The sequence below is a fragment of the Rhopilema esculentum genome, chromosome 13 (genome assembly GCF_057945365.1).
Source record: "Rhopilema esculentum isolate cy_ngs chromosome 13, ASM5794536v1, whole genome shotgun sequence".
NCBI classification, from domain to species: domain Eukaryota; kingdom Metazoa; phylum Cnidaria; class Scyphozoa; order Rhizostomeae; family Rhizostomatidae; genus Rhopilema; species Rhopilema esculentum.
The window spans coordinates 11,632,458-11,647,634 of NC_142827.1; the positions used below are offsets into that span (position 1 = coordinate 11,632,458).

Here is a 15,177-nt window from a genome sequence, read left to right on the forward strand (position 1 = left end):
AGAATATCCAATATTTAATCAACCAGTTTTTGAAAATCAAGACTTGTTTTTTAACCTTCCACTCCATAAACCTTGTTTTTGCTTTTGCTAATAAAAACGGCCCTGTCCCAAAATCAGCCCTCGTTAACGTTTAAAACTATCTGGGATATTTTAAGACTGAGTTATTTTCTGTTCTGAATTGAAAGGTAAAGTTGTAAACAGATGCTAAACAATTTACTGCCGCATGTGTTCCATTCAATCGCACAGTTCAAAATTTCTATTTTGTTACTAATATCATTGCGTGGGACAAGTGCCTTTCACATTCGCCTCGAGTGCCCTTTCTATTTTTGATAATCCTCATTGTATGTGAAGTGAAAAACAACTCACAATAGATTGGAATTTCAATTAACGAACATCATTTGAAAACCGTTCCTGCTCTGTCGGATTTCTAATGAGCTTTTTCCTTTTGTGATTGGGAAATATTGGGCAGAAGCAAGGGGGTTGCCAGTATGCATGTTGTGACAGGGGGTGTGATGTTTTTTTATTTCTAAAAAGGGTTCTTGTTATGACTTTGGCAAAATTGCAGTTTTAAAAAAATATTTGGGGCACCTAGTACTTTGATGGGCCTTTGGGTGACTCAGGTATTGATGCAAAAAATTAGGAAAAAGCAAAGGCGAAAGGTTGAAAGATAGCCGCATAAATTTGTATAATATTTATGAGAAAAATGTTCACTTCTAATTTCAAGAGTTTACTGAAGTTAACTGAAAAATTTTCTTATTGCGTTCAGTTTTTAAACAAATTGCGTGTTCTCAGAGACCCCAACTAAACCCTTAACCTCTTTTTCCATACGAAAGCAGTTACTTGCAAATTCAGATGCCATTTAATACAATTCATAAATCAATATGAAAATTGAAGCAAAAATTGTTCAACTTGTTGGAAATATAATACACGAACAAGAAGAGTAAACAGAGATTGAGTGTAGATAAGAAGAGATGAAACTAAGTAATTCATAAACATTTCGGTTATATGGAAACATCATTGATCTGAATAGAGTATAACTTGCCATCTCTATTAAAAAGGATGTATTGTGCTTTATTAGAGGACTTGTTTTTTAAGTTGATATAAATGAAAGGAGAACCCAAAATTAGATTATTTTCTTGGATTCTGGAGCTGCTGCGTTGTAGTTCTCTTTTCATAATATTTTCTTCAAAGTTGTTCCAGTTTGTTCCTTTATTAACTTCAGACATTAACGTTGCTGTTTAAAGCTCATAAGTAATAACCAGTAAAAGTTTTACAGCGTTCTCTTACAGGGGTGAACATAAACGAGAGAATTGGAAGTGAAACCAGATTTCTTTGCCATCGCCGCCGTCTTTAATACTTTATCCCCAGATTCTCAGAAGGCTCTGTAACCCACGGTATGGTTTCCGTGTTGACGCTAGCCAGGGTGAAGCCGGGCCCGGGCTAGTTTACCAAGTGAGGTAATTTTTGCACCACCTTGTGTTGCTTATAGCTCCATTTGTTATCATGCTGCACTTTTGAGTAATCTCCGTGTATCATCTTTCCATATCCTGAATTGGTCGCCCACAAATCAACTTTTTGCATTCAATTTTAATTTGAAAATATATAGCTATGTAGAATATTAATTAGTTTTCGTTACGTTATGAAATGGGCCTTTTTTCCTCTTAATCAGACCAGTTCAGTTAAAGTACGATAAGGTTAGGATATGATCTTGTGCATGTCTAGATTTTCGATATTTTATCAATGTCAGGCATCAACCCCCCCCCCCCCCCATTTTTTGCAATAATAGGTTACAAATTTTTAAAAAGTTTGCTCTAGCGAACTTTGGAAGTTTGGAAAGCTTAAAAGATAACTCTAGCGGATCCAAAGTAGTAGCAGTTCTGTAATACTAATTTGTGCTTTGCCTTGCTACACACGTCATGCTTCGCAACGACCGCACCGCCACGCCTTACTTGTGTTGCTCAGCATTTTAGTTTAATGGTTGCTACCAACAAACTTACATTGGAAGTTTATTTCGAATCTCATTTTGCTTGTTTTCTATGTTCACGTTTTCTAATTAACTCAGTAACACATTTGTATTTTCTCGGCAGTATATTTTTTAATCCTATTAACCTCTCAGATATTAAATAGACCTTCGCGTATCATTTATTTGTCCCTTGAGCTATACTATTATGTTGCACAATTATGTATTTAGATTCTAACACAATTAGTTCAGTTTGTTTTATGAGAGCGCTTGTGGAAGGTTCTCTGATTAGTCTGAAATTACGACTTTTCTTGTAAAAGTATTTCGTGGATATAGATCTTGTTGTTCCGAGAAATTTGTCGTTGTTCTTTCGTTTGATTCTGGAAATAAGTCCTTAGACCGCTGAACATATTACAGTTCGTCCAGCGGAACCCTTTTTTGTTCATTATCTTGGTGTGCTATCTTGATAAATCGTCTCCGAATTTGAATGTTTTTGAAATTTAAGTGGAAGAAGCAAGTATTTCCTAAAAGGGGCGTTTCACGGCGTTCTGAAGGGCGTGGCTTCAAAAAATTCTTCGTCACGCCCTTTTCAGCCTACCCACTTTTAGAATGGTAGGCGGTGCCTGATCTATGAATCTATGATGTTTGTGAAAGATATTGTCGATATGAAATATAGTTTTATGAAACTCAGTTCTGGATATGGAAAATCTCGAGTGGGAGATTTCAAGTTTTTGTTTGTCTTTATACAACCTAATACCATGCGAAATACCTTGCCTGCTGATTCCGAGAATTTTCAACAAAGCACCCCTACAAAAGCAAGTTTTCTAGCAAGTTCTGGCTTTCATTCGCTAAAGAAAAGGAACGGAAGTCAAAATATAGATTAAACTATTCTCCTTTCGTTTTTAGGTAGGCATAGTTCACCTCAGTAGGCCTGCTTTTATGCATAGATGTCCAAAAGACTACCATTAATTCTCTTTTAAGCCCCTCCGGGGGCTCCTTGTTTTTCATCACTTGAAAGGGGAGGCTAAATTGAGAGAGGGGGCTTAATAAATATTTTGTATTGAAAAACTTTTTATAGTGGTAAACTAATTTTTTGTTATTTGCGAAATAAAAAATATTAAATAAGCCTTCTATAACAATTATATTGTCATCGTCATCAACTATCAATTCTAAAATATCTTCTTAGGCCATGTCGTCTTCTGAAATTGAGCATTCGGAAAGGTCGACTTCATCCCTCGGAGTACCAACGGCCTGTAATTTTGGTAAAAGGCTCTCACACATGGCCCGTGCTTAAAGCACATTGAATCTTTGTCTTCGGATCTGTCGTAACTGAAAGAGACATGCTGTGAATTTTGGTTGATGAATAAAATGAAAATCTCTTTTTTTGTCAAGCTTATTTTTTTCAGAATCAGTAAAAATTTGGAGGGGGGCTAAATTGAGAGGGGGGCTAATTCAGTTTTTTCTTCTGAAAAGGGGAACTAATAAGAGAGGGGGGCTTAATTGAGAGGGGGGCTAAAAAGAGAATTTACGGTACATCGAGAAAATCCAGGAGCTTTTCCTTTGAAGCCCTTTACCAAGTTTAGCCTGATGAAACAATGGTCATAAGTTGTGGTTTTTTAGGTAAGTGTTAGCTTACCTAAACTAAACTAGGTTAGACAAGTGTCAGCAACATCTTGTGAGCCTGAGTTGAAACAGCTCCTGTCAAAAAAAATACCGGAGTGTGAGTCATGAAAATTCTTTTTAGAATTTCTTATTATTTATTCCTATACCAATAACATGCATCTACTTGAATTGCAAGTTTTTACGTCAATCTCAGTATCGTCAATCTCAATTTTACGTAATACAAGAACTTCCTGAAAAGGGGAGGGGGGCATGCTACAAATTTTCCCACTAATGGCATGGCTGTGTCGTTGGCGTGGCATTGGTGTATTTTGTATGTGTTTATTTACGCATTACCACAAAAAGCTTTCATTTTCACAAAGTAATTTCAAAAAGTATGTTTCAAACCTCCTGCATTCTTTTGGATTTTGGGGCCGTTTTTTATTCGTCATTAGCTAGTAGTTATCTTGTCAGATTTGTCTGCAGAGCCCTCATTTTTTGATTTGCCGAATGACTTATTTCTTGGGGGCGCAATAATCACAAAATTAATCTCGATTCAACTTGTTCTGGTTATTGTTTGTTTTCCTTTTGTTGATTTTGGAAAGGGCTATTTCCGTTACTTTCCCGGATGATTATATCCGTTAATCCTGTTATTTGTTGTCATGTATACCCTGGGTACCAGAGCCACATAAACTCGAGAGCAGAATCAGACGATAGGGGTGGAAGAGGTATAAGCGGAGAGGCGTATCCAACTCTCCGCTTGGCTTTCCATTTACCATTCGAAATTTTGTGGCGTTGGTACCCAGGGTATGTCATGGGTAGTTTTATTCCTGTCGCCCTGTATAAAACGTCACATTTTGTGCCTCTGTCGCATTCTGTGGCTCTGACATATTAAACCTCCCTCCAAGAAAGGTTCTGGCGTTATACTTTGTTACATTTTCTTAACGTGTTGAAAATGTGTCGAGGAGAGAAATTATACTATAATTCCTTTATGTTTTTTATTGCAAAAAGTCGTTCGTTTCACAATTCGTCAGAAAACTCCAGAAGTTTTCCTGATAAAAGCAAAACTTAGTTAGAAAATTATCTACGGCTGTAAAAATGGAGCATATCCTTGTTTTGGAAAAAGGAACCAAATCAGATGCAAGAAAAAGCCGTACAGTTTGCAATAAAGAAAATTCTAGGAAACATTCTGGGGGAAAGGTTATTTTCCTTTTTTCCGCGGAAAGGAAATCTTTGGCCTGCGCAATTGAGTTTTGAAACATTTTCCTTAGGAAAAAATTCTTTCCGCGGAAAGCCTTTATTTCAATCTCAGTGAACTTTAAATTGTGGGATTTTGCCACGACCTTGACAGTCCTGGTCAGACGAAGGAGAACTTTGTACAGGTATGCCTCAATTCTGAAGCAAGTGAAGAAGAATTCATTATAGTGTAATCTGATTCCACTTATTTTTATAAACAGTCTGATTCAGAGCAGATATCAACTGCTATAAAAATAGATTTAACAAGATAAAACACCAAGAAAATGAACAAAAAGGGTTCTCAGTCAAGACGAACTGCTACTACTTTGGAGCTGTCAAAGTAAACTTTTCTAACCCCTGTTGCAAAAATGTGGGGGGAGGGGGGCTATAGCCCCTGCTAGCCAAATGGCTGCACGGTGCCTGGATCGAAAACCACCAAATGAAATTCTCCTTTGAACTTGTCCTCCTGAAACGTTTTTCGAGAAACACAAAAGACATTTTCCTCTGCAATGCGAACTAACATGTTTTTATTTCGATATTCCTGGGCCAAAATTATTGCTGTCAGATCAAGGCATCCATTTGATTCACTACTGTGTTTTAAGGTGAAGTGTATCAAAATTAAAGGAAATTGGAGAAGGAAATTATTTTTTCTCCTTTTTGGCTTTGCGAAAAACTTTTCTCTTTCAAAGATGCCTACTCAGCACATCAATTTGATATCCCCCGTCTCCCTTTATCAAAAGTCTTTGAAATTTCCTTGTATGAGTTTGAAAAAGATCGAAACTGGACGCCTACTGCATACTTGCCCTTCAATTACCTTGATTTTCAATGGATTCTTTGTTTCCCGCCCGACGCCAAACGCCTTTAAAAGAGAGGGCAGTCCCTTGAACATTTTGCATAGTCATTTTGCATAGTGTCAGGAGCAGGCGAAAGGCTAGGTAAGATCTTTCATTTTCCATGTCTCAGCTTGACTTTATTGCTTGCGTTTAAAGGAACATGGTGAATGAAAGGGAAAATTTGAGATGTATTTTTACTTTACCTGCGTTTCTTCTTTCTAGATCAAAATGGAGGTGAAATTATTCCTGATTCTGTGCATATTAGGAAGTGCAATTAACTACCTGCACGGTAAGCTCCTTTACTCATATTATTTCTCATAATTTAATTGGTCGTTCGGTGCGTTTCCCTTACCGGTCCGAGATTATTAAAGCAGTGTTACTTACTTCAGTTAGTTTCGTACCGTACTCTAGATCTCGGGGTAGCTTTACGAGAGCCACCTTTTCTGTTAGCAACCTTTTCTGTTAAATAGAGATTAAAACACGTTAATCTGAAATCAATTTTTCCGCCTTTGCTTGATTCTAAGAACTAATAAGCCTCTTAATGTTTCTCTCGTGTATCTTTTACATCGTACGCCTTTGGCGAAAATTCTGCTGTTCTTGAAAAAAATTCGCTAGAAATCCTTACAAACACTGTTGTTTTGAATAACTTGGTACGTATATGTACATGCTCGAAACGAGTACATGGTTTTGATAACGAGTACATGCTCGAAACGTGGTACGTAGATTGGAAAGGGTGGTACACCTCTCCGAAATGACATAGAAAAACTTTTCAATGGGCAGTGTTGCACAGGCCTCTGTTTATACCATAGTACGCATCCCATCTCTTATCGAAGGTTATAAGCTAAATGGTCCAGCTGTTTTCATTTTCACATATATTTTGTATCATACAGTTTCTTGATTCAATTATGATAGTATGTACCTTGCTCATTTGCTACAGAGCAACTGCAATTTTCAACGACAAAAGACTAACATTTGGTCGGCAGTGTTTTCTTAGTGCCAAGCGACCAGTTATTTGTAACGTTCATTAAAAAGAGCACAATAGGACAAAGATCGCCTGGTATGTAGGGGATTTCCGCATGATAAAAATTATTGCAAATTCAAAACGGCACTATTGATGCTAATATGTGCAAACAAAGCTTTTCAATGTATCATTTCCCCTCGGAACGGGGCGAAGTAGATGTAGGTAGAAAATGAGGTATAATCGGTTTTGAAGACCGGTGTCCGGTATCCTGGAGGGGGAAACCGGGCAATGAAAATTAGTGACTTCAAAATCTGCCGGGTATCCCCCAGAGCTTTGCTTCTTTTCTCAACTGCTTATCAACTTATTTTAGAGGCATATAAATGCATCGCTAGCTATCATTTTGTATGTTCTATTGATAAATGATTGTCGTTCAAAATTTTTCAGGTAAACCTTCCATTGAGGCTGAATTCGCGGAAGATGATTCAGGTATTGTTTCCTTCAATAGAGTTCTAAATGAGGATAAAATGTATTTTTTGAACATTTAATTTTGAAAAAGCATTGAATGCGTTGCAGCTGAGATGTGACCATATGAACCCCGGCTCTATCCCTAGCAAACCACTCTAGACCTGAGTCTAGTCTCACTTCTAAACTTAAACGAAACCAAAAACAGGAATTCTTTAGCAAACTTTATAACTTTCATTGGCAGTATCTCGCCTAACTTAGACATTCATCTGATTTTGCACTTTCAGGTTTTTTATGGCTTTCTTTCAGGCTATGATGGGGTCGGAATTTTCTTAACATATATTTTAATATTGATCCTTTGTTTCGATCAAGTGAGCAGATTTATCTCAAACTAGTGACCCTAGTGACAACAGGATTTTTACCATAGCCAAGTTCTTTACTTATTATAGAAACAAAATTCGAAAAACTCAGACAATCTCAAATCATCTCAAGAATGCTAATGATATCAAATCAAGAGGCTCCGAAAAACGAGATGAAACTTGCGTAGTTTTGAGCAAAAGTTGTTAGAGTGATGACAAAAACACCACATTTGTGGCCCTGGCCCAACCTTTGAATCGTTGCTTTAATCCTGAATTTTTCATATCTTGGAACCCTATGTTTGTGAGATGACGACACTTTTAGTTACGAGAAAATGAATGCCTTATGACTTTAGATTTGTTATTTTTTTCAGACATGGAATATGATAGCAAAAATGGCGAGTCCATAACTGAGAAGATCATCAAACTCAACGAAAGTAAGACATTTCGGGATTGATGTGATAAATCTTGGAGGCACTGATAATATCAACGCTTCTTTTTTAAGGCCGAATAAGGCAGAATGCGTTAAAATATTGCCAAGATAAAGTAAGAGAACAAGAAAGTTTGTGAAGGAAACGTAGCTAGAAACCGTACTAAAACATGATAGAAATGTAAAAGCAATGGCTCATTCGCCTCGTCATGGCTTGCTCTTGTCAAAGGTGGTCTTGTTTCGGACAATAGAGCCCGTTCCACCGGGAATCGGGATGCGAAAAGGGAGGTAAATCGGGGGGTTTTAGTTAGGCTATCTTTGTTCTCTTATATTATCTTGATATTGTTTATTCTATAATCGAGAGTATGACCTGTTTTTTCGAGAAATATGTTAAAGAAATTAAATATATGCGGCAATTGCATCATGTTTGAATGACTTTCAACAAAGAACGATCTAGATAATAAAAAACCAGTGGTTGACAATGTTGGTTTCTATAAATTTCAATAAAAAATACGATCTTGTGACGATTGTTCTTGATTCAGAAAAAAAAGCAAAATGCCTCATCGATGGTGACGTCCGTGATGAAAACTGCAAAGGTGGAGCCGAAAAAAGAAACGCAGCAAGAGACAGGAACAAGCTTTGGCACACAAGACAAATCCCTTATGTTTTGGATTCTTCATTGAGTAAGCAAATTCTTATCGATTCTTGTTATTTCTTAACTTAATTCTGAATGTTTATCCTTCTGTTAAACCAACACCAGGAATTTGTCTAAGAATTTCTAGTTAAAGAGATATTTTCAGTCTATGTCATCGGCTATGGCCTTATCAATGGCATCAAATCATTGATATTATATCAGTTATATCAAGTCAGTGATATCTGATATGGTCAATGGAGCATTAAGTTGCAGATCAATGGCTGGTTTCGTTTCAATGTGGAGGACTGGATACAATAGTTCTCAATTTTGCCTCAAATTAGAGTCTCTCTTTTCTCTATGGTACGCTCAGGCAACATGTCTGAGTAGTCCTTGAAGTGGACCATTATTTGAGTGATCAGTTTTCTGATGATAGATTTTCAAACTCTTATTTGAACACTTTTTTCAAAACAATTACGCCTGGATAGCTAAAACCCTCCTGATACACATTAAAGAAGAATCTATTTTTCTATCTGCTGAGAGGTAAAATTAATTGAAGGAATACTCCAGTGTGAATCAGCAGTTGATATGCTCTTTTGCTGCTCTGTGTTTCTTTGTTTGTGTGTGTGCTCTTTCACCTAAAATAGCCAATCAGCAAGCATTTCTTAATGTTTTTGTAAGATATTTTGAGCAGGTAATTACAGTAAAAAGACCATCTAATTATGATAACGAATTTGGGAACAAGATAGCTACAATGCCTGCCAAAAGTCTTTGAACACTTACCTCAAGTTCCAAGGTCAAAGTCAATTATTCCCCCCTCCCCTACAGAACAATGTTGGTTTACAATCAAACGGGTTATGATTTTAGGAAGCACTTTCTTTTGCACTTCTTCTATGATATTTCTTTAAATTATCAGCATTGTTTTAGGGGGAAGTTGCAATTTTTTTTCATGAAAGGAATGAAAGATATCAAATGCAGCGTAAATTGCTGGGTGTTCCAAGTACTTTTGGCAGGCATTGTAGTACAGCAACTATAATTTATTTTATTTAGGTTTCTGTTGCCCATTTTGTTTAAATCACATTACCAGTTCATATCAAGATAATTTAACGTTGGTATATAACATATCATTACAATCAATAAAATTTCAGTTTACTTTTTGTTACTTTCCCTTGTCTATGAGAAGGTGTCTCAATTTGGTTTTTTTTGGTAGAGACACAAGCACATTTTCTTCGACTTGTGAGCCTAGTAACATTTGTTAGAGAAAAAAAATCAAAATCGAAGAAAAAGGAGGAAAATTCAGTAGGGCCTTCTCTGAGATGGAGGGGTTTGAGGCACGAAGACTTAACTCTCAGTGAATCATAAAGTCAACCATATCAACCATGCAATCATAAAGTGTTCTAGCAGCATGATAAACCATGATCAACTAGCTCTGGGTCCAACATTCTCCTTTAAATCTAAATACTGTTAGACCATTTCTTTTGCATTTTTTGAACACTTGAATTTTCTCTTCGAAGATAATCGGAAACGAGCGGCCATAAGGAATGCCATTCGAGACTACCACAGATACACCTGCATCCGTTTCACCAGAGTCTCGCCAGCCTCGAAGGAGCACTTCATAAGATTCTTTTCAGGAAGAGGGTAAGCCAGTGTTGCTTAGAATCATCATATTCCTTAATGCATCAGATAAAGTTTGAAAGGGAGAGTATTTCTCGAGATTGAAATAAAGAGAAGAAAATAACGTCGGGAAGCTTTCCCATTAACTATTTTTTTCTTTCATTCCTTCAACTTCTTCAAGTTATCGACATTTAGCGGAAAATGCATCGAATTTTAAATCAGCAGGTTAAGGAAAGGAACTGTGAAGTAAATTATGAATCGGGGCTCGCATATCGGGGTTCAATAGTGGGCTCACAAGATAAGAGCCAATAGCAAAATTGTTCATTCTTTGATTTCAAGTACATTTAAGGATTATTTTTGGGCTAAAGCCTTCCAATTCAACGAGCCTTGGTTAAGGGGAGATTACCGGGCCCAAATTCTGAGAATAGTAGACAAAGGTGGCCTTTAAATGTCGAATTTATGCCAGAAGCGGTAAAATTATGACAAATTATATCGTTGGTTTGCTCCTGCAAAATATAAAAGACACAATTTTTGAAGGCAGAATACTGCAAAGTTTTACTTTCTGTAGCGATCAAAACCGATAAAACGGATAATTGTGAATATTTGCGATAATTTTTCGTTGATTTCCATCAGGTCATTATGATTTAATCATGTAAACTGTAGTAAACGCTGTTTTAAAGTCTCTTACTATCTCAAATTTTTTGAGTGCAAGTAAAGTTTCGGGAAATGCTTCATTTTGATATAATTATGTCAGTAAATGAATATTTGAATATAGGGCAAATGGAATATAGTTTCATTTTCATCCTTTTTTTCTTTAATTTCTTTCTATTTTTGTAACCACCTGTAAAATGATATAAGAATAATTGTAAAGGAGCGAGAGACAATCTTGATTTCAAGGTCATTTGCTTTTGTCATAAAAAATTATAAATACCCGGGTTCTTTTTGTGTTGTTAGTTGCCATTTTTAAATTTTGTTTGATGTGCTGCAGATGTTGGTCCAATGTTGGAAAAACGAGTGCGAAGCATCAAGACATTTCGATTGGGAGAGGATGTGGCATTAAAGGCATTGTCATTCACGAGCTGATGCATGCCCTTGGCTTTTGGCATGAACAGAGCAGGTATGACAGAGATAGTTACGTTCGCATCGTCTGGTCTAACATACCAACAAACAGACGCCACAATTTCAATAAGAAAAGTATACAAGAAGTCACGTCACTTGGACTGCCTTATGATTATGATGGAGTGATGCATTATGGGGCAAAGGCATTTGCAATTGACAGGCGATTTCCCACAATCGTAAAATTGCGAAACACTGGTGGACAAATAGGGCAAAGGCGGGGATTCAGCCTTACGGATATTGCACAACTAAACACACTGTATGACTGTGAAAGTACGTAGCAACATTCAATTTTTCTTAAAGTAGTTATATCATATAACTTTTTAGCGTAGTTTAACTTGATCGGTGATATTCAACAAAAGCTAGGAAGTTTACCTTGTCTGAAATGTTACAACTGAAATAACTCTTTAAAAGTCGATAGAAACTGAAAAGCAAAAGCTATAATTATGATTCTAAAGTGTATAGCATGAAAATTGCATATTTACTTTAGATGTCAATGTGGACTACATTAACTACAAAAAATTTCGTCATGACAAAATTTCGGACAAATATTTTGACGATAATTTCTTCGACTATATTCAAAATGAGACGAAATTTTGTCATGACGAAATTTTTTGCATTTAAGATTTTGAGAATTCGCATTGAAAAACTATAACACGATGTCAAGAATCAAATTTGTGTATCCTTTATGTAGCCCCCATGTCTTCACGAAGTCGATACCCCTATAGGATTGAATATAAAGCAACCTGTATGGGTTTGTCACTTAAGATTATGATAATATGTTGCTATTTTTGTGTTAAAAATCCACGACGAAATTTTATCACGACGAAATTCTGAAAAGTTGTCCGAGATTTTTTCGACGGAGTTTATCCACCGAAAATTTATCTGACGAAATTTTTTGTTGCTAATGTTTGCGTTAAATGCATTTTTGCACGTTTGTATCATTTGTTTTTTTCATTTATCAAGGGGCACTTTGTGAATGGTTTGTCGCATTGCATCACAGATCTAGAGCATTACCACTTGCTTGAAAAATCTTTTGATTCCTGCAAGCATTTGCGTTCACATGTGCGCACTTGGTCAAAATATATTAGCACGGTCCTATAACCGCACTATGCATATTGTTTTTTACTTTGTGAAGTGCATGATGTCTGTTTCAGTATATTCTGAAAGTCATTTGGTAAATAGTAGCAATTTTTTTCGAAACAATCATATTTTACGTCATTCCCTTGAAGGCCCTTGCGGTAGTACATGGAGTCAATGGTCAAGATGGAGTCACTGTATAACCATGTCTGGTCGCCGTAGAGAGAGAAGGCAGCGCTTTTGCATTGACGAGGATCTAAGCAGATGCCGGGGTAATGGTGGCCGCAGAGTTCAAAAGAGAGAAAGAGCCTGTGGAAGTGGAAGAACCCAGGGTAATTTACAATTTGATTGATCACAATCATGCCATTGCTGGCTAACTGGTCTCTGCTTCTGAGTTAAGCTCTAGATCGTCGGAGTAGTAAGGGCTTGTTTTATTGGAATTCTACTGTTTTCCGAAACCTTTAGCTCCCCTATTAGATATGTAAGCCCCTTCGTTCTTATTTCTGGCGCCGCTCCCGCTTTCAAGTTAACAAATTCTTTCACGAAATCTGTAGCTGAGATATCCTATACACAAATTGCTTTTATTCTATTAGTAATGGGGTACTGGCGATGAGTTGTTAAAACTCTGGAACTGCACTTAATCGTGTAAATCTCTAAAAATTCCTTGATAGAGAATGATAACACTACTGGAGCATCCCTGTGAAGTCCCTTCATTATGCTTATATGCTTTGCAATGTTTCTTAATCTCTGATCCTGTATTCCTGGTATTCTGTTATTCAGAAAGCCGTTTTGTTCAGAGAACTGTTTTCTAACTTTTGTTCTTATGCGATTTCACCCACAGTAACAAGAGCCGTCGTCTGCGAAGGGAAAAATCGACTAATTGCCTGCCCAAGTGGACACAAGCTACACATTCTAAGCGCGAATTACGGAAGGACCAACAGATATGTGTGCAACGGACCTGGTCGCCCTATACGCACAACAGGATGCTACGCGAGGAAGTCAGTACCCAGCATTTCTTTCAAAATTTATCAATTTTTTGCTATGCCAAATGCCACGTGCTCTGATTTAATTTAGACTTGCCTTTATGATTTCACTTTTTGATTTCACTTTCATACGAAGTGCATGTCACCCAATATTAACCATCTGCCGACCACTATCATAGAAAAGTCACTTGCCTGGTCCCTAGAACTTACTTTCGATTCAGGTGGGAGTTTTAGGTATCCTTTGAATGCTACCAGTTATTTGTGATTTATTAAAAACTATTTTTTTTAGCTCCTTGAATGTAGTCAGAAACAGCTTCCGTTGCCAAAACCGAAGAAGCTGCAGGCTCTATGCGCTGAACAGGAGGTTTGGTGATCCTTGCCGTGGCACATTCAAGTACCTTGATGTCAAATACCGGTGCTATCGATCAAGTAAGTTCTCACTTTCACTAGGAGAACCATGTTTATATTCATTGCTACTTAATTATTACCCATGAAAATTTAGAAATGACTTTAAAAAAGCAAAAAAGTAATTATTCTTAAATTTTAGCGATTTTGAGCCTCAATGTCTTTATAAGAATATATTAAGTCAAAAGTGTGTAGGGAGTGAAAATATTTTGTAGGGAGCAAAAATGTTCCATTTTTATGTACATCGATTCTTAAACTACTAGAAAAACGATCGGACAACATTTACAAGAAAAGTTTGTGCCAAAAACTATAATGGCAACATCTTTTGGATAATCTACCTGGCCTAGTTGTCTTTGCCATCCAGGGCTGTTGCTCAAAAAAGCTATAACAAGTCTTTGAATAAGTCTGGTTCATTTCTAACTAGAAAAAAAATTCATTTTTGACAAAATGTTCTTCTATCTTTAGGAGGGTAAACAGTCATGACGCCCAGAGAATTGCACGAAGGCAGAACGAGAAGAAAAGTTGGAAGCTTTAGCACGACAGTATTAAACATTTTTTATTTGAATTTTAGACATTGGATTTTTTAGAGTATGGCATTTGTTGCCTTGTCCACTTTTACATTATTCAATAAGTACAGAAGCATTTGCAAACAATCGTGTTATTCTTTTCTGGTTCGTCTGTGAAATCATATCGCATAACATTCTAGCTTTGTCAATGCACAAGGTTCTTTTCTATCCAAGTCAACCATGTTCTTAACGTTCCCTTGTGTATACGACGCACCTGAAACCTTCTTACAGACGCAGACACCTACTCTGAATTTTCAAAATAGATCCGTTAAGAGCTGTGTCGCAATTGGCTGAGCGATTGGCTTTTCCGCAAATTATTTTTGAACAAAAAATTTAGTTTGTGTATAATGAATCTGAGTGGATGTTCAGTCACACTTACAGTGAAGGACTAGCAAAAGCAATTTGACGCTGACCACGGGATTGCCAACGGGGATTGGAATTCAGCCGCCATCTAACGGAACTACAGTTAATGATTGTTTGCTGGTTTTTCAAAAAACTCCTAAAATTAATGAAAGTTTCTAAGAAGGACCAAGTTATCCGGCCAAATATAAACCTTACAAAAAAAGTTTTTGAATCTGACATTGCATTTTCTGAAAGCATGCCAGATGGTTTTGCAAACTTAAAATGAAGTGCATATAATCTTTTTAAATTTAGCTTTTTTTCAAATGACATTCCATTCCAAATTTACTCAAAATAATGGTTTGCTCATACGTATTGTATTGTATTGTATTGTATTGTAGATTATTTAATGTTAGTTTTTACAATAGTGAATAAACACTAATTAAGACTAACATGAAGCAATTTCAAGGATTGCATAAGACAGTTCATTTATTGCAAAATGAGCATGCGCACTTGCTTTCAAGGAACCAAATTTTGATCAAATTCTTAAATTGTCTAGTATTTTGTGCTGTCTTTATTGATTCCAGAAGTGAATTCCAGATTTTA

General features: G+C 36.5%; 1 protein-coding gene across 1 annotated transcript; it reads left to right on the plus strand.

The window, feature by feature from the left end:
* Positions 1-5,678: 5,678 nt before the first annotated feature.
* On the plus strand, positions 5,679-14,319 carry LOC135691818 (astacin-like metalloendopeptidase). The gene is made up of 11 exons (XM_065209796.2): positions 5,679-5,730; positions 5,851-5,917; positions 7,034-7,075; positions 7,782-7,844; positions 8,380-8,520; positions 9,983-10,106; positions 11,071-11,471; positions 12,431-12,610; positions 13,120-13,276; positions 13,551-13,690; positions 14,132-14,319. The coding sequence occupies exons 2-11, from the start codon at positions 5,857-5,859 to the stop codon at positions 14,137-14,139; spliced, it is 1,317 nt and encodes a 438-aa protein (XP_065065868.2). The 5' UTR covers positions 5,679-5,730; positions 5,851-5,856; the 3' UTR covers positions 14,140-14,319.
* The last annotated feature ends 858 nt before the right edge of the window (positions 14,320-15,177 follow it).

Bases quoted from the DNA above. Each gene is read 5' to 3' on its own strand.
- LOC135691818 (XM_065209796.2), top strand. From the start codon at position 5,857: ATGGAGGTGAAATTATTCCTGATTCTGTGCATATTAGGAAGTGCAATT. The intron at 10,107-11,070 runs GTAAGCCAGTGT...GATGTGCTGCAG, and splicing joins AGATTCTTTTCAGGAAGAGG to ATGTTGGTCCAATGTTGGAA. The intron at 11,472-12,430 runs GTACGTAGCAAC...ATTCCCTTGAAG, and splicing joins CACACTGTATGACTGTGAAA to GCCCTTGCGGTAGTACATGG.